Source organism: Pagrus pagrus (genome assembly GCF_965226575.1).
Source record: "Pagrus pagrus genome assembly, chromosome: 10".
NCBI classification, from domain to species: domain Eukaryota; kingdom Metazoa; phylum Chordata; class Actinopteri; order Spariformes; family Sparidae; genus Pagrus; species Pagrus pagrus.
In genome coordinates, this window is record NC_140194.1 from 29596268 (window position 1) to 29623714 (window position 27447).

At 39.8% G+C, this 27447-nt stretch overlaps 1 protein-coding gene across 6 annotated transcripts in view; it reads left to right on the forward strand.

The window, feature by feature from the left end:
* kiaa1549la (KIAA1549-like a) overlaps window positions 1–27447 on the forward strand; it is a 114196-nt gene that overhangs the window by 45745 nt on the left and 41004 nt on the right. For all 6 annotated transcript variants that reach the window (XM_084364242.1, XM_084364241.1, XM_084364243.1 and 3 more), the window contains 9 exons: window positions 114–854; window positions 2634–3440; window positions 4139–4254; window positions 8634–8856; window positions 12490–12623; window positions 13543–13711; window positions 21278–21337; window positions 22312–22472; window positions 24298–24469. In XM_084364242.1, coding sequence (XP_084220368.1) covers window positions 114–854; window positions 2634–3440; window positions 4139–4254; window positions 8634–8856; window positions 12490–12623; window positions 13543–13711; window positions 21278–21337; window positions 22312–22472; window positions 24298–24469 — 2583 coding nt within the window. The remainder of the gene's footprint in view (window positions 1–113; window positions 855–2633; window positions 3441–4138; window positions 4255–8633; window positions 8857–12489; window positions 12624–13542; window positions 13712–21277; window positions 21338–22311; window positions 22473–24297; window positions 24470–27447) is intronic.

The following is a 27447-nucleotide window of genomic DNA, read 5'->3' on the forward strand; positions in this document are numbered from 1 at the left end:
GGGTGGATGACTCAAAGACTGTTCACAATGTTTATGCTGGCCAGAACTCCTAATTATTAAACACTATTTCTGCTTTCCTTTCTCCATTTCCCTCTCCCTTATGTTTTCTACAGCTGATGGAGGTCACCATGAGTCAATGAGACGGGTTGTCTTTCCTCTAGACCCCGCAGTGCCCTCCCACCTCACAGCTACCCCTGAGACTGGAGACAGAGCTGGGGCTAAAGACAAAGATGCGATAGTTGGGACTGATGTCGATCTTGGAGCTGGACCCAGAGCTTGGTCTGAGGGTAAAGTGTTTGCTGGGGCCAGAGCAGCAGTTTGGACTGAAACAGAAGCCGAAGTTCGTGCTGGGGCAGGTGGCAAAGTCTTTGCGGAGACTGAGATTATGAGGGGAACCGGCGCCTGGGCAGAAGTCGGGGCTGAATGGAGACCGAGGGCCACAGAGGGTGGTGACCTGCCAAGCATGCCCAGGGAGCCGGCTGCCTGGCTGGGGCAGCAGACGCGTCGAGTGGGCCAAAGAGAGACGGCAGCCTTTTTATCAGTCCCCACCATGCTGGCAGAGACAGTAGAGCTGCAGGCACCAGTGTTACGAAAACCTTTAGGACTGCTGTCTAAAGCTGCTTGGACCAAAAGCTCCTCTTCATCATCATCCAAGACCTCCTCCTCTTCCGCCTCCTCCTCTACAACAAAAGCATCTTCTTTGCCATCCTCCTCCTCTTCCTCTCCCTCTTCCTCCTCTTCTTCCTCCTCCTCTTCAGCTAGTAACAGAGAGAGTCAGACAGCAGCATCAGGCAACGTCTCTCTGGTTGATGTCAACAGCAACTCCTCCAACAGCAACATTAGCTCCACTTTGGGTATGGTTCAGGGCTGTTTTGTCATTTAAAGATATTTCAACTTTTGCCTTTTACAGTGTAATTAATTATTCACCAAACCCCTCCCCTGAACAACAATTGGCCAATCATGGCTTAGCATCCATAACACATGTCCAAAGGATGTGCATGGGGCCCTGAGAAGAGCTATACTATAATTATGGAAAAGTAATATTCATAACTATATTTTCATTAGTTTCTTATAACCTGAAACTAAGAACAGAAAGCCTGACAGGCGTAGCAACAGTAGGTAAGGGGGTGGGACATATCAAATGGTCAGTTGTTTTCAGTACTTCAGCACAACTTTATGCAATGAAATTAGTCATGATATTGTTCTGCATCAGTCTTCATTTCTAATAACCATTGTCATCACAATGTAATTTTCAGCATGGCAACCTAAACAACCATCTTCATCATCCCACCGCCAGCATCATCATTTTGTCATCACCTTTGTCATATTGCCATCATCATTATATCACCACCTTTGTCATCATCATCTTCATCAACAGCATCCCCTTTGTCATCATCATGACCACCACCATGTCCTGTCCCATGCCACTTCCTTCATGTCTCCCGACTTCCTGTCATTCCAGTGAATAAAAATGACATCATCAATCAGGTATTTCTTTCACATATAGTTTAGCTGCCGACACAAGAATGAACAAAAGATAATATTCCGTTCTCAGTATCTCCTATCACATCGATTCACATCATAGTCACAATACAACACGTCCTCATGCAGTGATACAAGGAGAGGATAAGCAGGAAACTGAATCTTTCTCAGTCTGAAAGGATTGATTGCCTCTCTCGTTCACTCCAGCCTCCTTTACACCTCTCATCGACATGTATCTGATTTTTCATTGTGTTGTCTAGAGATGATTTGGATGGATTAAATGAACCCCTGACATTAAAATGCTTCTCTCTTTTGCACATTGAAATTGGCTCTCTATTTCATGCAAACTACTTCTTATTGACAAAATCCTCCTGATCCTTCTTGTTCATCATTGGGGATAAATCTGACAATTCAGTTTTGACATGTTTTTTATTAACCGGCCAACTGTCTCATTTGCATTACTTTCTTCATATTGGGATCCCTTTGCATTGTTGCTTTAAGTGGATTTTAGATGCATTGCATTTTGTTGTTCAGAGGTAAAATGCACGTGTCCAGGTCTCCTAATAGTCTGATATTATACTTTATATGTTCAAGGATATGGCTTGCAATATTCTGTAATCTTGTTTTTATCAACAAATGCCATAAAAAGACCACAAACACCAATGCATTAGTTCAACTCTCTACATTTTATCTTTCCTACCCTGCCTGAGGCAGTCATCCCCAGGCATGTTCTTACTAAAGATATAGTGTTTCGATTTTTTTAAAAAGGCTGAATTATTTCTGAAAACAGCTGGACGCTGTGGTTTGTAGCAAACGTTACTCAAACTGGATTATTTGTCGGGGACTATTTTAAGCCAATGATTAATGCACATTTGGTCTAGTGAGTTTTGTCAGCAGGTTGGTGTATCTGGGATTGACTCAAAATAACTACTGCATGTGTTTTCATGGTAATGAAGAAACATTTTGGATAACAATGGAGCACTGTGACAGATCAACAAGATACATCAGGCTTCACAGGTTGAACAGTCTTAAGAGGATATATTCATTGTTAGTTTTGGTCTTTCAAGGGAGTAGTTGACCAACTTTTGGAATGTCAATAGACATCCTTTAATATCATGATTTCCAATGTTTTTCTACTTTTCTCCCTGCAGAGGATTCGGTGAGCAGCTTGCCAGCCTGGGATCTCCCCACTGTCCCCGAGTCGCTCCTGTCCACAGTGGGTGACCACGATGTCACACTTCCTGCCAATGTCACCAGCCCTTTCTCCACCCACCAGTGGAACACCACTGTGCCCGTGCACACCAGAAACACCTCACGGCACACGACCACATCAGCCACCACTCTATCACCCACCACCACCTCAACTTTATCGTTATCCAGCACAGCAAGAGCACAAACACCATCAACAGCCACCACAGTCTCTAACACCACAAGCCAGGACACTGTGACCAATGACAATCTTCAGCTGACGACAGTAACCACGACGACGCCCTCAACGACCACTCTTACTGTGACTGCTACTGAAATGATGACCCAGGCGATGACCACTAGGAGCGACATAACAGCACCAACAAACACCACTGCTGCTACAACCCTACAGCAAACCATGAGCCTCAAATCGACCACAGCAGCTACAACTCAGCCTACAACCACCACAACAACCACACCTCCCACGACTACCACCACTACTACTGTTGCCCCAACCACCAGCACCACCACTACTCCACCCACTACTACTACAACTACTACACCTGCAACAACTACTACTACTACTACTGCTGCCACCACCACAACTACTACCACTACAACCACAACAACAAAGGTACCTGCCACCACTGTGTTCATCCCCGTCCAAACCACGCCACCTCCAACCACGACCACAGAACCTCCATCCAGTACCAGTGCAGAGGAAGGTCCTCTACCATGCAACGTGACCGAAAAGTACTGGGTCAGAACAGGTATGAGACTGAAACCCCATCACTATGATTGATAGAATAATGATGTATTTCTCAGACATTTAGACATGTGTGGGAGATAAAGAACAGAGATTGAAACGAGTAACCTGTTACCTCACTTCCTGCATGTCCCTTATCAAATTACCTACAACATACTGTACATTATTTACAGGCAGGCTCAGTCAAAAAAAAAAAAGAATTATTACAAAGAAATGATGAATAATCATGAAATGCCATTTCAGAAGCTCAGGCACAATGTACCTATTATATGTCCACAATGTAATTACATGCTCACAAATTAATTAAAACTTGCACAAAGTGAGCAGATTTTCCTCAAGCATGAACACTTAGATTAATAGGAAGCTGGAGACTGTAACCTTTGATTACATTTACCAGAGTATTTAGGCCTTTACTGGAGTTGGCTGCAGCTTCGCAAAGTGGCAAAGGAGACAATTAGCCAGAGACCAAAGTCCAAGCTCCCGTGTCCTTAAATGTCCTTAGGCAAGATATATGAATGCCTACCAGCTCCGTGGTGCTTGGGGTGGATCAGTAAAGTATAGCTTTATATTTTTTTATTTGAGGCAACAAGTCTGGTTTGGTGGATGTGGAATTTGTCACAGATATTTAACAAGCTGAATATGAACACTGTACACAATCGCCAAGCTTTGATTTTCATTTTTAATTTTATTTTCGATTCACAGTTCTGTCCATTGAGATGCGTAGGAACCGCCTGGACCTGATCCTGAAACAGAACCTCTCTAAAGGACTGAGCCACGCCCTGCAGAGAGCTCTGAATGACTCCACAGCCTCAGCACAGGTCAGCGTTTCTTACAGGTTCAGTAACTACAGGTTAGTGGCTTGTTAGCGCAGCTCACTAGCTCATAACCACAGGTCGATAGCCAATAACGACAGGTCAGTGACAAGTAAACAGGTACAGGGGGAATAAAAACTGTTTACTAGTAGATGGACTTGCTTTTCTATAGTGCTGTTCCAGTCTACTGACAGCTGAAAGGGCTACAACACTTGTCACATACACCAGTGCACACCTAGGTGAGGCTAGGTGTGCAGCAAAAGTTGCCATGGCAGTTTACCCTGGTAAGAAGTGAACCAACGTCATAGCTCTGAAAACCAAGGGTAAGTTACCTTTTAGTGCACAAATCCTGCTTTGTAGTACCGGTCTCAGTTGTCAATGGAATGTAAATAAAGGTTGCAGGCTAGTAAGCGGATGTCGGTGGCTAGAAAATATGGGTCAGCGGCATGTAAATAAAGGTCACAGCCAGTGGCTTGTAAATAGGGGTGCAGAGGACATTCATTTTGTACTAGTATAAAGTTGTCTCACCAGAAGAACATTTGCAGATGTAAAATAGTTTTCAGAGCTTTTGAATATAGTATACAATTTTTACCTTTGCGTTCAATATACTCAACTCCAACAGGTCTATACACTCTTGGGGTAAATTAGATGACCACAAGTGTCTTTCGGCTTCATTACACTGAGTTAAAGTACTTTTCTATCTAATGCAAATAAGATAATCTGAATTTTACATTTTAATTTTGCCACAGTGTTTGCTCTTCATATGTGCAGATATCCTATTTTTGAGTGTGTCATCATTTGACAGCCTTCATTAAATTATTCATCATTTTCCCGTCCTGCTCATTCACCTCACAAGGACTGATCTGAGTGGTGCTAGAGACAAACTGAGAGAGGTGACTAATGCAGACAGCGTTTGATTGTGAATAGAAATAACCTGTTGAATAATAATAATTGCTCAGAGAGGTTACACACACACACAGACACACACACACACACACACACACACACACACACACACACACACACATACACACACTCTTACAAACATTGCTAATGGAGAAGAAGTCCAGAATAAATTCTTTTGCCTGGATCATAGCAGTGCGGTTGAAGTGTTTTTGTCTCTGTTTTGTTTGTCCAACCTCTCTTATGTTCCTTTTCAACTGAGACTATTTGTATTTCTTCTTTATCTTCTCTGTTTCTCTTCTTTCTCTGAAATGTTCACCCTCGTCCTTCGTGTTTCTCAATATTTACATTTCTCATATTGCTCCCTTCACCATTCCTCCTATCCGATTGCTCCCTCGGTTCAAGTCGATTGATTTTCTGCCAACCTGTCTGTCTCTCCTTTCTGTTGGTCTGCGTGTTGTGCCTGCCCGCCTTCCTGTCTGTCCACCTGCCTCCCTTCATCTCGCTGTCTGTCTGTCTTCTGTCTTCATCTGCCTGCTTTTTCTATTTTTATCCAGTTGTTTGTGAGCCTGCACAGAGAGTGACTAAGAGTCTCTAAGCTCCAGTCCACTTTCATCTACCCCCTGCCACACACACACACACATACACACACATATACACTCTTCTGTTTTCAGCCTCTCCATCAGATAGCGTAGGCTATTATTTGGGGATCTGGATCAGTCTATCGAGACACAGCAGCAGCACCAACAAGGTATAAAACTGGCCAGAGCTTAAAAAGCCATGATATGTAGGCAGTGTTTTGAGGCATTGTTAGAGGGCAAATATCGCCCTTAGCAGAGACAGGGATAGTCAAACAGCATGAAATTAGCATGCAGCAGTATTTAATGTTTTGCATCATTGAGCAACGTGGTTAACCATAATTGCTTGCAAAATCTGCCAGTTTTACAGCTTTAAAATGTTGGCAGGGAGAAAGTAGTGACAGCAGGGGGCAAGGACAGGGTCTGGTCGGCTTCATTAGGTACACCGCTGCTTTTTAACTATGTAAAACAAAGTGAAATAAAAACCTTGCAGCTTCTGCAGGGTGCAGGGGTAGTATGAAAGAATATTAAATATACAACAATTTAGTGTTAGTAATTTATCTTTCAACAAGTATGTTTCCTTCACATGAGGTATCCAGCTGGTATATAAACAGCTGATATATGCTTGTTAACACAGTATAGTTATATACGTATAATCATATATCTTCATTAGCTTTAAATACAGGTCAAATGCATTATAAAACTTGCTGTATATGTTTAGAAATGTGTGCTCTACATCAGTTAAAACTATTCCAAACAAATACAGTACATACAATAGAAATTTTATGATTGGTATTCATTTATAAATAAATTTTTTATGAATTAAAAATTCAAACCCTAAACTTCAAAGGATTTGTACATTGAATCACTTATTAAATGTTTAATACACACTACTACTATTAAGAGTAAGCTATGATAAGGATATCCTGAAATATGGCATTTGTATAAACAATTCAAACATTGATCAACTATATTTGTCCACCCACCCACTGATTCTTTCACCTTCTGTAACTTTTAATGAATGTCAGGGGTGTGAAGTTGGACAATCGCCAATTCATATAACAAAGTTGCTGTGTTGTTTTCTGCTGAGCACAATTGTGTACTTATATACTTAATTTGTATATGTACTTAAACGTATATTTAGAACAAAGGTCTGTTACAGGAAGCAGATGTACTCTGGATAACTTTGCAGATTAAAACCTGGAAGCTGAAAAATACTGAAGCATGTAAAAAGGCCTTTTCTGGGGATGACTCAGCTAAGTTATTCAGATAACTCAGTAAACCAGCTTTATGCTCTAATAAATGCACAGTGTCGTAGTAACATAGCTAAGTAAGTGCACTATGTATGCTGTGTTTATACTGATAAATGCTTATATAATGTTAACTATGGAGGACTTGTCAGGAGTATGTGATTGGACATTATAGTTAATACACTACATGATGTTTTTAAATGCCGATAATTAATGTGCATCTCATGCAGAACCTGATACATAATGATACATATTTCTTAATGTAAGTCTGTTCTTTATATTGGAAGGGTCACAAACAAATATTCAATAATGATGTATTGTTGTATATTGTATAGACATACCTGCTTATGTATTAGTCGGAAAAAGAAACATTAAGGTAAGCATGCCTTTAAATAAACTTGAATAATCAATGATATGATATTTCTATTTCTATTATTATAGGGCTGTAACAGATTCATTAACTATTTATACATATACACATGACTAAATCACTCCCAGGCACGTTTATAAATATTTAAAATGATAAAAAGATTTATGATTACATATGATGGATATAGCTATTTTAACTATGATTGGTACAACTATTTTAGGAGATATTATTTTAGGATAAAATCCCAAGTCCCTTCCAGAAATAATGCACTACCTAAACATGGAAAGAAAACACAAAGAAATAGTTAAAATTCCTTGCATATTGCATTTGAATTAAGACTGAAATGAAAAAACTCTGAAAGCTCTCTCTTTTTGTTTTCTGATTAAATGCAAAACCCAAAGGTGAGGTGTTGGAATAAAAGAATGTTGCTGATTATAATTAAGAAGTAAAGGGATGCTTGGTAAACTGGGGCTAAAGCTTCAATGCTTGCTACAGGAATTGGGCAAAGTAAAGATGGCAGGTAGGTATCGTTTGAAAAACAGGCTGAGTTTTGTTGAATTTTTGTTGAATCAAAGATGAGAGGAGAGGAGTGGAGGGAAAAGGAGAGGGGAGGAGAGGAGAGGGGAGGTAATGAGATACAGTTTCATGAAGAGGGATGTGTTTTTTTTTTTATAGAAAGACTAGCTCGGGGCAGCTAGCTTACAAAGGAGAGGAGAGGAAAAGAAGGATGAGGACAGAGGAGAGAGCCATAGTAACAACAGCCACAGCTGCTCAGTCTGGTTGAAGGTGGAGGGTAGAGGAAGGTGGGCGGCGTATAGTTCCAGAAATACGAGCCTTGACTCACCACCGATTGTTGTCTGTATGTGTTTTTCCAGGACACAGTTAGTCAGATTTATGACTGTTGAAGGCTCATACTGAAATATTCCCTCGAGGCAGATTTGGCTTTAAAAAAACAAGGATCATAAATATTCTTAGTCTGGTGCATTTGTATTCTAAACCTATAGCTGAAGCACAACATGTGTTAGAAAAATGTGCTTTACACCTTGTCTTTAGTGTTGCTTCTGAGCTTGTTTCACCTGGTAGCTCTGATTTGTTTACCTGATTCTGTTTGTCTGGTTCTTCTTTACAGTGTGTGTACTTTGAAATAAGAACACAAATCATGTAGACATACTAGCAACACCATGTTTTTAGGATATATCTACACAGCCTCATTTGAAATACAGGTGTAAGTGCGGTAAAAACAAGGCTGCAACTTGAATTTCCTTCTCTATTTCTCTGTCACAGGTGGAGCGTGATGATTGCAGCCCCAACAACGTGACGCTGGGTTACTACGTGACCAGCGGCAAAACTGTCTATGTTTCCTCCTTGGTGGTTGAGGCGCTGAATGTTTATGGTTTTGACAAGCTGCTGTCAGACATCAGGCAGCACACTCCGTTGGTCAAGGCAGTTCTTGTTCCCGTGGCAACCTGGGTGCCCATTCCAAGCATTCACCTGCAGCTGAAAACAGGTGATGAAAGCTAATGGAAAATAAGATAAGATAGATCAACCTTTACGTGATAGAATCAAAAGGGTCTGATAATGTTCATTCTGGAGTTGGAGTGCAAAAGGATAAAGAATAAGCAGAGGTTAGAGATGTGCAGAGGGGAGGAGGGGGAGAATAGGAGTAGAGGGAGAGCAGAGAGATAGAAAATGCAATGAGAGTACAGGGAGGGAGACACAGGGGAAGAGTAGAGCAGAGACAAAATTAGAAAATTCTGATTACATGTCTGTTCTCCTTTACTCTTCTCTGATACCCTAAATCCCATACAAACTCCCATGATTGCAGAGCAAAGGCAAATTGGTCCATTCATTTAGTCAGCCTCTTAAGCCTCTTTGAAAAAACACATTTGAGCTCATGCACACACACAGACACACACACGCAGGCACACATCAACATCGAGTCTTGTGTGAACAAGGGTAGAAAAGAATCAGCGCAATTAACACATTGTCATTTAAAAGATACAGGTGCAGATATGAAACCCTATACTTTTCTCAACAAAGATATTTTTTGAATTGTTGGTCCAGTGTTTAATTTTGCTCTGTTGTTCTTTTAAGCAATATTACACGAGAGGATGAGCCTTGCCATTACTTGTGGCACGACAGTGATGCGGTCAGGACAGAGGTGATTGCCTCTCAAAATAACAAAACTTTTATTTCTGACAATCAGTCATGCGAGCAGACTAAACTATAGACTATATGAAATGAAACCTAGTTTACTACTCCAGCAAGTGGACCAACCCTTAGTAAGGACCTAGCAACAGAGATGAGTTCCAGTCCCTATCGAGTAATCCTTTAACTGACATTGATGCTTTTTAGAAATCTTGGAATTTCCCAGCCTGAATAAGAACCACACATATACACACAAAAATCCTTACCTGTCTTCCAATCACTCCAAAGCGTTGTAAAGTCCAAAAGTCAAAATTTATTGAAAAAAAATCACATGTTTTAATCTAACAAAATATGCTGCTTCAATCCATATTTGTTGTCATTTAGCCTTTCACATTTCACTTTCACAACATTTTTACCACTGTCACAAAGCTGACCTGCATTAACAGGGCGGTCTAGTAGTAATCAAACAGCACCATAAATGATATTCATTAAAGAATGTTGATTGAATGAAAAAATAAGACTAACTCCTTTATTTCAACATTTACATGTTGAAAACATTTATTTCAGTATTTACTGCATATGTGGAAAATTTGTAGTATAAAGCTTTTTGTGACTCCAGAGGAAGCTAAATGTAATCTGATCAATTGCTTCCAGTGATGTCAATCAATGCTTAAGTTGCATTGTGGGTAATATTGGCACCAGGTTTTGAATATGAAGAATAATGGGTGGAATAAAAATGGAGATATCTCTGATTTTGCTGTAGCGTTTTTGAGTCCAACAGTGTTCTAAGAGTTGCACGCAGACCAGTGGATTGCTTTTTTTAAACCTGGATTCTACTTTACCCATAATGCAACCTGAGTGACATCGCTGGAGACATTTTATCAAATTACATGCAGCTTCCTCTTGAGCCACAAAAGGCTTTATTATACTACATTTTCACATATGCAGCAGTGCTCCTCAAGACCTGTAAACACACTATAGGTCAAGTAACCCTGTAAGTTCAAGTACCAGTAACAGTTTTATAATTAAGTTCATAATTATTCTATAAATGTAACTTTAACAGCTACGAGAATTAGCCAAACAGGAGGTCAACATCTGTAGAGGCCCACTGTGGTTTGATTTATTTCAATGAGTAAAACCTTTTCGACTCTTTGATTTTTTTCCCAAATCACACCCTGTGTATAAAAATGTATATATTGGTTTTTGCTCCAGCTCTGGCAGTTCCAATGTTGCCATGGAAATGGCAAGAGTAATATTTTTAGTGATGAGCAAGGTGTGCTGTCGGGCTGATTTGAACACGCTCTAAATGTTTGGTTGACCAATCAGTTCAGCTTACTGTTTTTTAGATCCATGTGAAGGGATAGTATACTTTCTGATAACAACAAACTGTCAATTGTAGGTGTCATAGTGGAACATTTTCAAGTCCTACACATACTTGGTTTAATCACCAAATGGAAACTACTAATATCTGTGCTGTGCTCTCTAATTACATATTTTATTGCTTGTAGTGTGATGTTTACTGCAGTAGAGTCATCCCATGTTAGTGTGCAGCTGTGTATGAAGTAGGCACTTGAGGCAAGAACAAAAATCCATTTCTGGCTTGTTCAGCTCATAAACCATAATACACTGTATATGCCAATTTACCATCCAGCGCACAATTTGCATAAGATTACCAACTGGGTCAACGCTGTTTGTGCCTGCAATGTTTTGCAGACTATGAGACCAGTGGAGGATGCAGTCTTCTTTGCCTTTTTTCGGAGATGTAGCCTGCACTCATAAGCACCACCATGTCTGAATTTAGGTCAGAATATTATTCCACCTATCGTGTCCCAGTCCTTTTAGAGGTTTTTAAAAAGAACAGAGAAAGACAGAGTGCAGGGAGAGAATGGAGGGCGACCACGGTAAAAGGACTGAGACAACATTAATAACATCCTCCATAATCTGCTGATGGACTCAATATTGTTTACCCTGTTCATTCCCAGTGCGGCGCTGCGTGACGCTGACAGCCAACTACCCTTTCATTGTTCTCATTCTAGATAGTGGCAATAATCCTCTTTCTTTGTCTCACTGCTTAGGTTTATCAGTCACACAGAGACAGCCTTTATCTAGAGCGCCACTTTCAATAATACCACAAACACAGCCCCAGATACACATTCCAGATACAGCTTGAAGTAGATTGTTGAGGAGTTTTTAAACAATTTCTCTTTCCTCAGCTCTTTTCCAGCTGCTTCAGTTAGTAGTTCTGACATCAGCTTACTGTTGTTGGTGCTGTAGATGCATGTATTAAACTACTTGAACTGTAAATAATGATAATATTTATTGAGAACAGCAATCTGGTTTTAGAGCTTGGAGAACAACATCACTGGCATCATTGGAAAAAAGCATTTGATACTGTTGACCATGGCTCACTGCTGAAGAAATGGGAAAGATATGGCATTAGAGGAGTTGCACAATCATGATTAAGTAGCTAATTGGAAAATCGGTATTAACATGTTGCAAAAAATAATATGAATTAGAATTAAAATAAAAAAATCGTTGCATGTAACTTAAGTGTTCCTCCAGGCTCGATGTTTGGCCCATTATTGTCTATGTTATACATAACAGATACATAAATGACATATGGAAAGTCATTTTATATTTGTATGCAGATTAAACCATTTTGTTAGTTGTCAGTGTAAGCATTTGAAATAACATTTGGATATTGTGGATAATAACACTTTATTATTCATGAAAATAACTTACTGTGTGGAAGTATGGGAAGTATAAAACAAGTACAATTTATATGCTTCAAAAGAGAGTTGTAAGAATTGTATCTTATCAACAACTAACAAACCACTATTAAGTTAAGGCACTTATATTTTAAGATTTGTAGATATAAAACCGCACAAATCATAAATTGCTCATTTGTAGGGAGTTATTGTCATGTATTCTGTCTGAAATAAAGTTCTATTTCAGTATCAATTAAATAAAATGTTCTTTGTTTTGTCCTCAGTGTTGAGGTTCGTCGGCCCGACAGATAACATCTACTCCTGCAGTTTTGTCCAGATGTTGGAGCAGAGGCTGGAAAATGCCTTTGAAGAAGCTCAGGACAAAGTGCTGGAGACCTACAACAGACTCACTGTGGAGGTACTACATGGGCTCATGGAGGCTCTTTTTAGTGCAAAGTGCAGATAGCCAATTGTGTCATATTTGCATGTGGCATGCTAATCGGGCTAATGTGAATAATAACGCTCAAAATGATATTTTGGACACTTACAACCATACACTTTTTACATGTTCACTACATTATGGACACACTGCTCCATTGTGCAAGTGCTTTACTGCAAATGAACACACAAAACACAGAAAATGGTTCTGTAACTTATTCAGTGAAAGGTCACAAAAGTCAGAGAGGCTTGATTACAATTTACACTTAAAGGAAGGGGATACTTTAGTGGCCTTTTAATGGTTTATGTCTTCATTCTTCTACAATGCTTTAACGGTTTCAATCCTTTCAGTTGTTTCTCTGCCGTTTGTTCTCTGCTCCTTTCTCTCTTTCTGGTTGTGAAGGTACTCTTATGACTGCGGGATATACATGCACACACCATCATAATCATAAAGTAGGTCTCAGCAAGAAGAGGCAGATATAGGGTCCATTCATAATTCATCCTCTGAAATATTAACACTCATGGAGGAATGTGATGGGAATTCCTGGTGTCTCGTATCATCATCCACTTTACTATAGTTACTCAGTCACATTATTTTAAGAGTGCCACTCAGGTCTTGTTATAGAATGAAAAGAAGCATTGTTCATTCAAAGTGTCATACTGTGTCTAGAGTGCTGTAATGCATTCTTCATAGGCATCTTGGACATTTGGTATGATACCATGAGATATTTGTGTGTGAATGGTTGAATAATACATGTGCCCATTGTGCCTGTATACAGTACTGTATTTATTTGCTATAAATAAAGAATTAAAAGAATATTCTAATATTGCACCTTTGGATCTCATAGTAACTGACTTGATTCAAAAGAAAAATGATGTATCTCTGCAATTATCTTCAGATCCAGAGTGTGTCCCAGGAGCCGGGCACTCCATCAGTCTCTCTGGTGTACGTGGTGAAGAATCAGGACGCAATTCTTAATGGGACGATTTCCAGTGGCCTCCTCAACCAGCTGACCGCAGAGCTGGTGGGATACTTCCTGTTCTACCCACCCCTGGTCATTGCTGAGCGTAAGTAAAACCACATTGCGCCCTAAGGTCATGAGTGACAGCTTTGGTTATGACACATATTTGAGTGTGGTCTCAGCTCTCCAGTTAATCTGCTGCCTTCATCCCTCTGTGCAGTCAATCTTAAGCTGGTCTAGGTTACTTACAAAAGAGTTCGTATTATAAGTGCCCTGTGGACGTTTCTTGTTTTTTAACCAAAAATACTTTTACATTCAGTGTTTCTATCCTAGAGGTCTAACAAACATGTTTAATGTATTTCTTTCATCATAAAACAGATGCAAGGCACATTTTTTTACATTTTCAATCATGCAGTGATTAAATCTATATTTGCTGTCTTCCAGTCTTCCTCTTCCTTACCTTTTACTTAGTTCTTTTGTATGTTTATATCAACAGCTGTTGATCAGTAGAATGATGTGAAACCGACAGCAGGAATCTGTATCAATTCACCCGACTCAAATACAGTCTATTGTCCTTATTGTCCTTAAAACAGAAAAACACAGAATAACTTCAACCAACATGTAGTATGAATGTGCAGCTAAATAAAGAACAGTTCTTCTAGTCAGTGATGTTTATCATTCAGTGAGGAAGTTTCTTAATCCTGAGTCATGAAAGTGGCAGCTTGCAATCCTTTGAGGGCAGACAGTTTTCCAAGCTAAAGTTGTCTCTTTACAAATTAACAAATAAATTAAGCTAAACCTGTGATCAGTCTAGGTAGCCAGCTCGAGTATGCTGTTACATTAACATGGCAAACTATGTACTTAAGCTGCCAGTGCTGTCCAAACACTTTTGCTGCCTCACCTGAAAGCAATTGTCACTCCCAACTACCTGCAGAGCTGAACTTGATGTTTCCCTGTGGGGAGCGACTAGGTCAGAGCCAAGACACCAAATCTCAACACTGTACATATTCTTCATTCACATGATTACCCATTCCTTGCAGTTTTAACAACTCAAAAGTGTTTTTTTGGTATCTAGCTATGCAGATACTTTTTGTTTTGTTTTCCCAGGTTTACAGACATAGTAGGCCTATTCTTCATCCAAAATAATAAAATGGCAGTGAATAAAATTTAATTTGGAAATACTTTCAAGCAAAAATGCCCTGTGGATTGGCCCGAGGGCCCTCTGCCCTGCATGTTTGAGATGTTTGAAGATTTAAAAACACTGATTTAAGGTAATGGGGGTATTGTTTGTGTAAAAACATGCTTCTCTTGAAAATGTTTGATTTGCTATCAAGAATCCACTTGATTCATGTATTCCTAAAATGTAATTCTATGATTAATCCAAACAGGCTTTCCACACAATGAAAGGTCACACATTCATATGCAAATGAGCAAGTGAGGTCATCTGGCAACTTGTCGGGATTTTTTGAGCAGCCAGCAGCAACATGAGTTGGCATCTTCGCTTGTGGGCATTTTCTCCCTCACTCACTGCTAATTTCTCAGCAATCACAGTAACCAAGACTTGCTTTGCTCTTACGGCTACATATAAAGACTTGGCTAGCATTGCTTAACTCAGAATTAATGGTGTCTAGCCAAGAAATTAAGAGTTCAGTCAGGGTGCTTAATACTCATTCACTTGATCTTCCCCCAAGCCATCGTATCAGAGGCACTACTGGACAATTATAATGCATTTCTAATTATTTGCAGAGGGCTGTAAGTGAAAATGAGCAATTTGTCTGTGGGAGGAGCACGTGGCTCTGACAGCAATGTGTAACACAAATATCCAGTTTGTGCTGTTTAGCTTAATGCTGTAGTAACACACCAACTTTTTGAGTCACTGCACCATGCAAGAGCTTATTTTCATGAAATTATGAAAAAAACCCATTATGTACAGCTGCAATTTTAAGAGTTTTATCTGAGCTGACATTTAAGTGCACTGAAGTACAATTCAACACACAATTGGTGTTGACATTCTACTTACTTGACATTATGTTGTCCTAATGGCTGCTATTTTAGCTCACTCTCACATACAACCCAGATTGATGCTCTCTTCATTACAGTCAGCATTCATTTTTGGTTATACGGGTGACTTTTAAGACATAGAAATCTTGCACAGAATTTTGATCATCTCTTTAACTTACATTAGCTAATCTTCTTCCTCATTTGCTTCATTTTTTCACACCTCCAAGGTAAGGACCACACTTATAGACCTGGACTTGCTGATGTATGTCTTGCATCAAGATAATGTTATAGCAAAAAATCTTAAACCACTAATGAGCTTATGTGAGAGTGCCTTATGTTTTAGAAACTCAGGCTGTGGAGGTTAACTTGAAAAAACAACAAGGATAGAAACTGTGCCCACATTCATACTGTGTGTCTTATGAGCTTTTCAGAAGCTGGAAAGGAACAAGTGTACAGAGCTGAGCTTGAATCCTAAAAAAAGATTTTTGCATTCAGAGCTTTATTTCAGTCTTGAAAGACTTAGCAGACAGAGGTTGGAGGTAGGATGGAGGACTGCCAGCAGTAAAAGATTACAGTATCGACACAAGAGGAACAAAGATATTTTGAGCTGAATAGGCGACAGAAAATGACTTAACCTGTCCCAGCAAGCCTTGGTTTGGACTTCTCTTACCACAGAACTAGACTTCAGAAAGAGACTGGTACAGTCATTGCATAACTGTTGTCCTGCTTGTTCTCTGTAGCAGTGTGCTGCTGGGCTGAGACAGACTTACATAGCCATATGTATGGTGCCCTCATGAACACTGCCCACTGAGAACCATTGAGTCCACTGCAGGGCAATGCATGATTCATGACCTACCCTATGTTTGACCTGCTTCTCATAGGAGGAATTCATGATTATTCTATATTGTGTCGGTAAAGGAAGATGTCAGACTATACTATGGCTTCCAGCGTAGAAGGAGCCTCAGATTTCAACCATGTCTCCTACAAAATACATTTCCGTACTGCTAATTTACTTTTCCAAATACATTTGAAAGGATTGATTGGATGGATTAAATTCACTGGCATCTTCTCTTTTCAGTAGATGAATTGTGACACCATTTTGCTCCATGGAAATTATAGGGAAGAGGTCAGCACTTGACTAAATATCTAGCTGTTATGTTTGCAAGAGGTCACAGATTGTCATGAACTTAGTGGAGTATTCAGCAGCTAAAGATTCAGATTGTTTTCTCGGGAATTGGTGGGGCCCAAAAATGAGCTCAAATGAGAGTTAATGTGATACTACTGTGCCTTTGCTGACCATCAGACTTATTTGCAAGAGAAAGACACATTGAATTTGCTGTATTTCCCAAGCTTCTCCTTGCTTTAATGGCATCGCCATATTAATTTGTGATATGCCAACCACTTGTCCTACCACACCAAGTAGGCTGTACAGTATAATCAAACTTTGCCATTGGACTTCAATACATCAGTTGGAGGTAAAACACAACTCCAAATGAACGCTAATGGAGCTCCACGTCTGCTGGATGTGTAAATAGGCAACTATTTTTAAGTTTACCATATCAACTTTAAGTCCACAATACAAAAAGTGCTGCTTTAAGGTCAGGGAAAGATCAAGAGCTTAGTTAAATATTGGAGCAACATATCTTGTGCTTCAAAAAAGCATTGTCAATGTTTAAAATCGCAATCACTCCCTAACCTTAACCAAGTGCATTGAGTTGACTAAACAAAACAATAGACTTTAGAAATAAAGTGATAGTGAATACATCGCAGGTGAGTTCAGTAAAAACAGTTCCCCTTTTTATGCTGATAAACAATGAGACCAAGGCAGCATAATAAACATACAGTACTTGGTAATGCATATTAATTGTATATAAATATGTAATTTATGAGAGGCAGAAAATGTTCTCCTGAATACTTCATGTTGGCAACATATAGAATGGTTAAGGTAATGTGCTATGAGGGTTACCTACAGTAGTTATAGGCTTAGGTTTTTTTTCTTTACCATTATTACATCATATGCCTAATGAGCAATGAAAAGACCATAGACTCCATAGAGGAGCCACTTGAGCTCTGTTTGTATTCCACTCCAGCCTTTAATGCCATCTGTGAGATTTTAAAAGGGCAAACAGCTGTACAGCTCCTATCATCTGAATCATGCCATGGGCAATCTGTTGTCCATGCCCCCTGAATGAGCTAATTTTAGCCTGGTGAGATTAGATTAGTATCTATTTGTGCGTGCTCTCAACACCCATAGGGCTAAAACATCACACTTCACATGGTCACATCCAAACCCACTTAATGTCACCACAGAAACCCTGTCTGTTCCCTAAAAAAAGACACAATTACTTACTCATCATGAAACAATGAGCGAATGATTATAGAATCATTTAAAATGATGAAGTGGATTAATGATAGGCCGGAAAATGGCTGTAAATAGACATAGACGCTTCAGTGATTACACTGAATAGTCCAGACGTGTACTGGTAGAGACACATGAGAGCGCAAATGGATAATCGATTCTCATGTGATCAAAGCAGCCTGAATATTGACCTTCACTATCAATTTACATGCAAACAAGTCTATGTGGACAGCTCCCTCTATGCCTACAGCATGTACCCGTTTAGTACTCCGTACCAAAGTGATCTAGAGATTCATTCACCATCTGTACTTTGGAGGACAAACAGTACAGTCCTTTCTCACTTCCCATCCAACAATATAACACATTTATAAACTACAAAAAGGGTGATTAAAGAGAGTCATATTCTCTTATTTTAAGAACTAAAGGGGTATTCCAGTATTTTTTAATCTGGGCCCCATGTTCACATTTTCACACGTGTAAATTAATCATAATTGTAAAAAATACGTACCAAAAGTTTTGGAACTGTTCGAGTAGATTGCCTCAGCGGGCAGCTGCGACACAGCTGCAATGGCTGCAACATAGTCCTTTGGGGCAACTTGGACTGTCAAAGTTACATTCGCTAAAAGTGCTTGTTTTGCCGCTCAAAGGCTGAGATTAAGTGTTCAACAACATTGGGAAGAGTGAGCTGAAACAGTCTTGCTCAAGGAGATGTCTCGCTCTGAAATCTTGCAAGAGGTGAGTGTTTACCTTCATCAATGATGGAAGAAGAATGCAGCTGGCAGTATGTCCACTAATGAAAGATATAAAAAGACAAAAACTAACAGGTAATGAGTCTGATTCCAGTACTCCTGTGTTGCTAAAGCCTGATATTGTTGTCTGAAAACTAAACACCAATGCAATACTTACTCCTTCTTGACTTGTAAAATGTAATGCCCAGCTGATGGAAGACATGTAGGAGCCTTTTTTTCTTAAAAGAAACTATATTTTTGTTGTAGCCGAGCGCCACAGACACAGCAGGGAAGTCATTCAGTGTTGAGAGACAGACAGTTCATTTTTGATCTCGGTCTTTTCTCTGTATTTGATGAGAGTGGGACAGAAATAGGATGACATTTGCCTTATCATGTAAATCTATCATCTTACATGCTTTTGTTAGAGAGGCATGTAAGAGCTTTTTCTCTCCTCTATTTTTTTGGAATTATGCAACAACATTTTCCAGCTGCTGTGTTAATGAAATGAAGCCTTTGAATTTGTCGGCCCGTTGAACTGATTCTGTAAAGGGCACCGAACACATCTGAATCTTAACACTTCAGTGCTGTTTGTCTTAAGTGTTTATGTGAGCTTGTTGAAGTTGCAGACGAGCTCAGTGAATGTAGATTCGCTCACGTCCAGAGGCATCAGGAAGGCGGCAGCAGGCAGGGTGCAGAGCAGAAACACTCGCTGGTATTAGCAGCTACCACTGCTGCAATGCCATTGACTCGAGCTAAACACTATTCTCGGCAGACAGCCAGCTCGAAGGAGTTAGGTGAAGACAGATGGTGAAACAGGCAGATGGGAAATAAGGATAGATAGGTTGACGGATGAATAGCACACAGAAAGAGGTCGACAGACTGAGAGAGTGATGATGGCTGGATAAAGACAGAAGGAGACAGTTGTCTGGACGGAAAGGAACAGGCATTGCAGGAAATGAATAGGCTGACAGGTAAACAGGTAGAGAATGAGGTGGGTACAGAAACATGCAGGCAGAAAGTAAAGGAGAGAGCCTGTGTGGATGGATAGAGGAAGCAAGGGCTGATAACGAGACCTAAAAAGGAGTATTTAATCTGATTCTTATCATCCGTGCCAAGGGCCAATGTTTCAAATCTCCTCCTCTTTAGATCTTTTTGTTTCGTCATATGAGACATAACAAGGTCAGACAGAGGCATGACAACCACCACAAAACAAAAAGGGGAGAAATTATGTAGATAAGCTTAAGTTAAGGAATTAACCGTGTGTGTGTGTGTGTGTGTGTGTGTGTAAGGATACAGGGGAAGGAGAGTGATAAGGTAGGCCTCTCTGGTTGACCTTTCTGGTCATGGACTAAGCAGCATTAGGGTATAACTGGGACAGGTCAGGACAAACAGGCTCTGGCAGGGTTTTATTAATGAATCCATTTCTGATTTATTCACACTTTATTTTATTCATTTACTCATCTATTTTGGTTTTATTTGATTTTGATTTGTTTTTTGTCTTTCCTTAAATACTGTAGAAAGAATTGTGATCAGTTATAAAATTCTTACAGAGGGTCTCTCCAACCTAGTTGCTGACAGGCTGTCAGCCTAAGTCGGTCACAGTGTATGGTACCATCAAGGTTATGAGACGTTTAGCCAACTTCACTGCACTGAGTACTGGAGCTGAGAGCATTGTCACAGCAAGCAGAAACAAGTCTTGTTGCCCTCCGATTCACTTCTCGCACTTCTGTTCCCTTTCCCGTCAGATTTGTAGTTGGATAGTTTTGAGAAAAGACTCAGTTTGTAATAGGTGCTGCTCTGCTGGTTATCCTTATGTTGTTCTGTGTATAAGGATGCTTCCTATGAATAAAAGTACAGGGATTTGACTCAGTGGCTTGATGAAGGAGTGACATTTAGGGGGCAGCCCTAACACACCAAAAACCTGGGGCCAGGTATTATTTTAGCACAGTAGTACTGCATGGTTTCTTGGTCTCTGGGTATTTAATGACTGTGATGTGTAGTCTGCCTTTTGAGAAAAATGTAGCCGTTCAATGGATTATGTTTAGAAGCAACATTTATTTCCAATAAAGAAAATGTGTTTTGTATCACACAAAACTTGTAGAAAGCTGGTCAGGGTGGATGGAGAGCACAGCACTTTGACATCCAATATTAAGCTTTGCATCCCATGTGTGGTTCAGGGTTTTAAATCTGAGTGCCTAAACATAACAGCAAACAAACTGTAAATCTTGCTTTAGTTGTGAGCAGATATTGTAAAGTTGTCAGTAAATGTTTTGCAGATATGTGATTTACTAACGTTTTGCCACTTGGCAGATAGATTTATTTAAATTGTTACTAGTTATGTAGATATACATTAATGCATGTTTTCTTTAATAAAAAATAAAAAACTTTTTTTATATACGTTAAATACTTTTTTAGAATATTATGCTCAACTGAGGAGAGTAAGGGAGCATGTGTGCGGTTTAGGAAATGCATTATAAACTTGTCTGGTCCTGCGAATCCAGGTTGTCTTACAAAAACTCTTAAATTAGGCTTTCAAAAAGCTGCAAATACCTGTAACTTTACTTCTCTCTCTTTCTCTCTTCAGCCCTTGAATACCATAATCTCAACACATCGATGGCAACCAAGAACTATTGGGTGAAGACAGGTAAATTGCTCTTGTACGGGCTCACACGCACGAACACGCACATATGCACACACACACACACACACATACAGAAGTGCTGCTGGGTGATCAGCGGTAATCAGGAGCCGCATTGATCGGACAAAACAGCAGTTAGTTAAATGTCCCAGCGCTCGCTGTTGTCCGATTCAGCAGAATAGTATTGGCTCTTCCCCCTCTTCCCTCCTACCCCTTCCTCCTCTCGCCTGCTAGCTCTCAGTGCTCAGAGTGTCTTTAGCCGCTCTGTTCCTGGGAAAACCTATTGATGTATAATTCACAGCTTCCTGACTGGGGCAGAGGGAGAGATCACTTCACATCACATCACAGCCGGGTGTGAATGATGCTGAATTGTGTGTGTGTGTGTGTGTGTGTGTGTGTGTGTGTGAGTGTGAGTGTGAGTGTGTGTGTGTGTGTGTGTGTGTGTGTGTGTGTGCGCGCGCGTGTGTGTTTGTGTATCTTTCTCACTTATAGCCTCTGGTAAGAGACGCACTCAGCAACAAGATTGATGCAAGCACCTGTGTGGTTGTGTGTGTGTGCCTGCACTAATATGTGTTTGTGTTTATTTCTGGATGAGACACACAGTGTGTGTCGCTGCAGCTGTAATAGAAGTTTCTGAATGAGCAGCTTTTAAATGGAAGGGACGATCATCCCGTCCTCTTCCATATCCCACTCATCTCCTGTCTGTTTTTTCTCTTTCCCTTTCTCCTCAATATCAATACTGTCCTGAAATGATCTCCCTTTTCTTACCTACGCCACCTACACACTCTGCTTCCCTTCACTTATTCTCTCCTCTCACCCATTTTCTCCGTCCCTCCCTCTTCTCTTCTCCTGCCTCATGTTGTCGTTCCCAAACCATCCTCCATCCCCTCGGCCATGTCCTCTTTCGCCCCTCTTTGCCTGCCTGAACGCCTCTTTACACCCTAAATCCCTTCTCTGTCCTCTTTCGTCTTTCCTCACAGTGATCCAGGACGTGGACAGCTCCTCCCTGGAGGCCAACTATCAGAGCTTTGCCAGCTTGATGGAGCAGCGGCTGGCTGAGCTGTTCTTGGTGGCCGGCAGGCAGGGCACTCGGACGGTGCGTTCTCGGCGGGCCACCACCGTGGGGGGCTACACCGTACAGGTTGGTGGCATTCACTTAAAATGAATCAATGAATCAATCATTCACATTACAGTAATAGTTACACTATTTTAATTTTCTAGGACTAAGTGGATTAGGATCAACTTTGATTTTCAAGGGTTCTATAGAGCACACAGCACTAGTTGACACAGGCAAAAATACAAAATATGACCATCTTCAACGATGCTAGCGGCACGATTTTAGCTGAATACTAATGGCAGAGTGGCAGCATGCTCACATTGACAATGTTAACATGCTGATGTTGAAGCAGGTGTAATGTTTACCATGGTCATCAGCCTAGTTTAGCGTGTTAGCATGCTTACACGCATGAAAGTCTCATTGAAAGTACAAGTGATATTCATGTGAATGTCATTGGCTTTTCAGACAGTTGGTTATAAGCAAATTCAAACAAAGCACATGCTTTTGACTCGTTGGTGGTGCTGGATTAAAAGTCAGGGGATCACCAGGTCAGTATGATTCATCCTTTGAGGACCCTAAATGTCTGGTGGAGCGCGGATATACAGTCTGTATGTACATGTACATGTATACAGTGAGTAAATGATGAGCCTGTTTTGAAGGCTAACTTGTGATTGTCAGTGCCAAAAAGCTCCACATTCAGGACCCTAGATAGCACCCTCTTCTCGTGGGTGTCTTGCATAAAGTTTCAAGGTCTAGAATATTATTTTGGTAATTGAGTGCTCATAAAGTAACTGTCAGAAACATTATTTACATTGATAGTTGGAAATAGACCTGGAATAATCAGTTGATTGACTAAACCATTAAACTATTGAACTATTGTGATAATTGATAGATCACAAATATCTGTTTAAATAATTCATAATAATAATAATTTTTAACTGTAGTCCAAATATAATACATTTGTGTGCTGTGCTGTGCTGTGTGGGAGCAGACTCCAATTTAAACTGCCCCTGGTTTTAAATAGGAAAATTAATCAATAATAATTATGAAAATAATGTTTAATACATGTGAAACAGGTCTCAAGACTATGCAAGTAGATTTCCATTGAGCATTGAAATATAACAGATGGCTGTCAAATGAAAACCATGGATTAACTCAGCTTAAGCTTGTATTTGAATAGTTTGTATTGTTCTTAAAGTATGGTCTTTTAAAATAAGGCAATGTTCGCATCAGATTGAAGTAGTCAGATAGAGGAATAAAGGTACAGAATTGAGTATATTTCAGCTAAAGGTACTCAAAAGCACAGATGTACAAAAGCTTATATGTTTTTTTCTTGTAATTTAATGTGTTCCATGTTGTGCAAATTAAGACGAGTGACTCCTCCTGGGCTTTATCCTTTACACAGCCTCATGGTTTTATGGGAAGTCACACATGACCAGTTTTATGGCTACAGAAATGTAGGAGGGAGGGACAGAGAGGGGGAGGGGGGGGTTGTCGTGAGGGGAAAAATCATCCAACCATTTAATTCGACGCATCCCTCCTTTTTTTTTCATGACAAAATCAAATTACCAGACTTGATTAAACTGTCTGATGTGTTCATCAAATTAAAAAAGGTGTTTGATGTATGATGAAAGGAAATTGAGATTTCAAGTGACTCAGTTATCCTCGAGTGTCTTCCACAAGTGCAGTTATCTTGCAGTAAATGGCTCGTTATGATCAAAGCAGCCTAGCCAATTCAGAATTTTGACTGGGCCACTGATATAGCAGGGACTATAAAAGTGTTGGTTTGGAGAGATAAAGAACTTTCTATTCAATCTGGCTGTAGTTGGTATGTTGTGCTGATGTTGTCTGTCTCGAAGAAAAACTATTATCAACTTGAGATGTTGGACACTTTATTTGACTTTTCCAGATGGTGAGCATGCGTCGACTGCCTGGTCCCAAGAACCCAGCAGAGATGACATACTACGTCCAGCTGAATGGAGCACCTATCACTGGAACCAATGCTGCCAAGACCCTCAGCAGCCTGGACTCCCAGACCATGGCTCTGACGCTGGGATACTTTGTGCAAGTGCAGGCTGAACGTAAGCTTGTTTTCTTACTGTGCAGTGTTACATAATACAGGTAGAGCTGCAACAATTATTCAATCAGTCAATCAAAGAACATTGTTACCAACATTTTTATATTTGATTGTTTCAGTCATTTTTCAAGCAACATTTTCAAACATTTGCTGTTTCTATCTTCTTAAATGTGAGGATTTGCTGCTTCGTCATTTCTGAAAGTAAATAAAGAGGCTTTTTGGGTTTTGGGCTCTTGGTTGGGGAAAACAAGCAATTGGAAGATATCGCTTTGGGCTCTGGGAAACTGTGATGAGCAGTTTTCAATTTTTTTTAGACTAAGTGAAACGTAAAAATAATTGTGAGTTGTAGCCCTAAATGCATGTATGTATCGTTTTGTGAAGAACAGAGCAAGTCACAAGGCACAAGAGACACAATGCAAATTAACAAATTCAGTATCGGTCAAGCGCTTAGAAAGAAATTTCATGTCTCCAGATGGGCTAAGCTTTCCAAAGTTTGAAAAAGTGCTACCTGGAGAACTGATAAACATCAGAATATCATTGTCATATACAGTATACTTTAAAGGACCACTTTGCCATTTTGGGAAATATGCGAAACATGAGAGGTGCCAGAACCTTATTTCTTGGCCAAGAAATTGTTTGGCACAATCCCCTGTAAAATAGCCAATCATCATTTTAACACTTCGGTTTTTGTACAGATTAAACAAACAACCTATTAATTAGTGTGGCTAAGGGGTGCTAGTACTGTAGGTGGATTGATTGGCTTTAGACAGTGCCAGCTAAGCTGTTTTCCTTTGGTTCTAGTCTTAAGGCCAAGCTCAACTTACTGGCTGGTATTCCCCAAAATGTTGAGCTATTCCTTTATATACTGTGCACTGTTAACATTTTTTGCTGATTTTCTCCAGCTATAGAAATAATCAGCATAAAAATAGGAATAGTGCAGAATGTGCATTCCTTTCTGTAAATATTCTATATTATTTTCAATGTTTTTTGCATTAAACTAACAGCACATATGTTTACATAAAATATACATTCAGCTACCAATGTAGAGACGCCAGTCTGCTAAAAACTTTCCTACTTTAAATACTTTTTAGGGTTTATTTGCTGAACTCAAGCGTAACAATCTTGGCTTTCGGTGGCATTGTTTAGCATTTGGGTTTTCCATAAATTTCTACAATTTCCATAATTCCCAGTGAATCCAATAAAGCTTTAAAATATCCACACATTCAAAAATTCAAAATGAAGAATTGTTTCCACACTTACATGACGTTAAGTTCAGAAAATTGTAGTTGTCTGTTGTTTTTTGTGAAGGCCTTAAGACAATATTTTCCCCATGCAGCCGGATGTTCATAATGTCGCTGCTGAAGAGCACTAAGTGTTCCCTCTCACCTTTTCTCCCTCACATTTCCCCAGAATCTATAATTAACAAAGTGGAGAGATACCAAGAACCATCGCAACCCTTCACAGCTCCTCCTAGCAGTCCTCAAGCCGAGAACTGAACACAATGTTCTTGTAAAATTAATTTAGTTTGCTGTAACAGGCTCAGTGGAAACAAACTGAATTAGTCCTTCAAGAGAAAAACATTTCCCTTTGGCAAGCTCAGAGACATATGTTCCATAGAAGATATTCAAGTGAAAAAAAACTTCAGGTTCTAGTCCCAATTTTTTTTAAGGTTGTACACTAAATCCCATCTTTAATCATAATTTGTGTCTTTATAATGCAGTTTTTGTATTGAAGAAGTTGATAGCCAGCCTGGCATAGAGTACATCTCAATTCCCTTACATTGCATCCACGTTTCTCTAAATTGCATCGAAACAGTGTGAGGAGAGAGGAAACGAGGAAATATGTTTTAAGAGAAATGGCACGTCCTTTCCTCTGAAGTATAAATACTACTGTAAATTAAACCTGTTATTAATGTGCAGATGTTTGTTAAACAGGTATCAGGCTATAGAGAGAAAGCACAGATGCTGATAACTGTGGGCCTTTATTAGTTTGCAGACCAACATTTATCAAAAGGTCTTGACAGCTGTTAAAGCCGACTGACAACTTATCCAGCTGTGATCAGTTGCAGCCATCATCAGCAGTGGACATCACTTCACATGAAGCTGTGCACTGTGTCCTGCTCAGAGCCACAGGAACCACTGATATTCTGATGGTGAAATCTCAATGTATAACCCAGAATATGATTAGGATGTCTTTTAAAAAATATCAATTATTTGCTTGGCTAAATGTGCTAAATGTTTCAGGGAGAATTGAAATTAACATGAAACATGTCAAATCATTATCATTATCAGCCCCATATGTGACTGAATGAAAATGGTGTGCTCCAAGAAATTACAATAACTAGAGTGTTTCTTGCCGACTGACTTTCCTACTCTCTCTGACTTTAATTGTATCCGTAGCTTATTAAAGTGAATGGGGTAAATTACAGTCAAGTCAAGTCATTTGTTTATGTAGGACATTTCATACGACAGGCATAGACTGAGTATGCTTAAAAATAAAAATACAAAGTAAAGTAAAAACCATACATGACAAAATCGTATACGATAAAAACATAGATCATGAAAAGAAAAATGTTGTTCGGAGCTACAGTTAACACAGAACTAGGCTAGATATTGAAACAGAAAACAGAATATAAAACTTGGGAGAAATGTACTTGAGTTTAATCTGTCTTTACTTCATTATGAAACTGATATCCAATAAGAGGGGCATGTTAGCTGGTTTAAAAGACTTCTGTGAAGGCTGCTCTCATGTATCCTTGCTCGTCGCTCCGCGGAGATCCCTCCATGCTCCCCAGAGCACAAATAAGAGCTCTTGGACAGACTGCAAGATGGTGCATCAGCACAACTTCTGGTTCAAGCGAGGAAATGTCAAATAAGGGAATTGGAATGTACCCACATAATGAAAGGGTCAGTAAACAGGGGACTGTAGCCTAAGAGGTGATACCATGGGGTAATTAAAGTCTGGAAATCACTCACTGCTGCT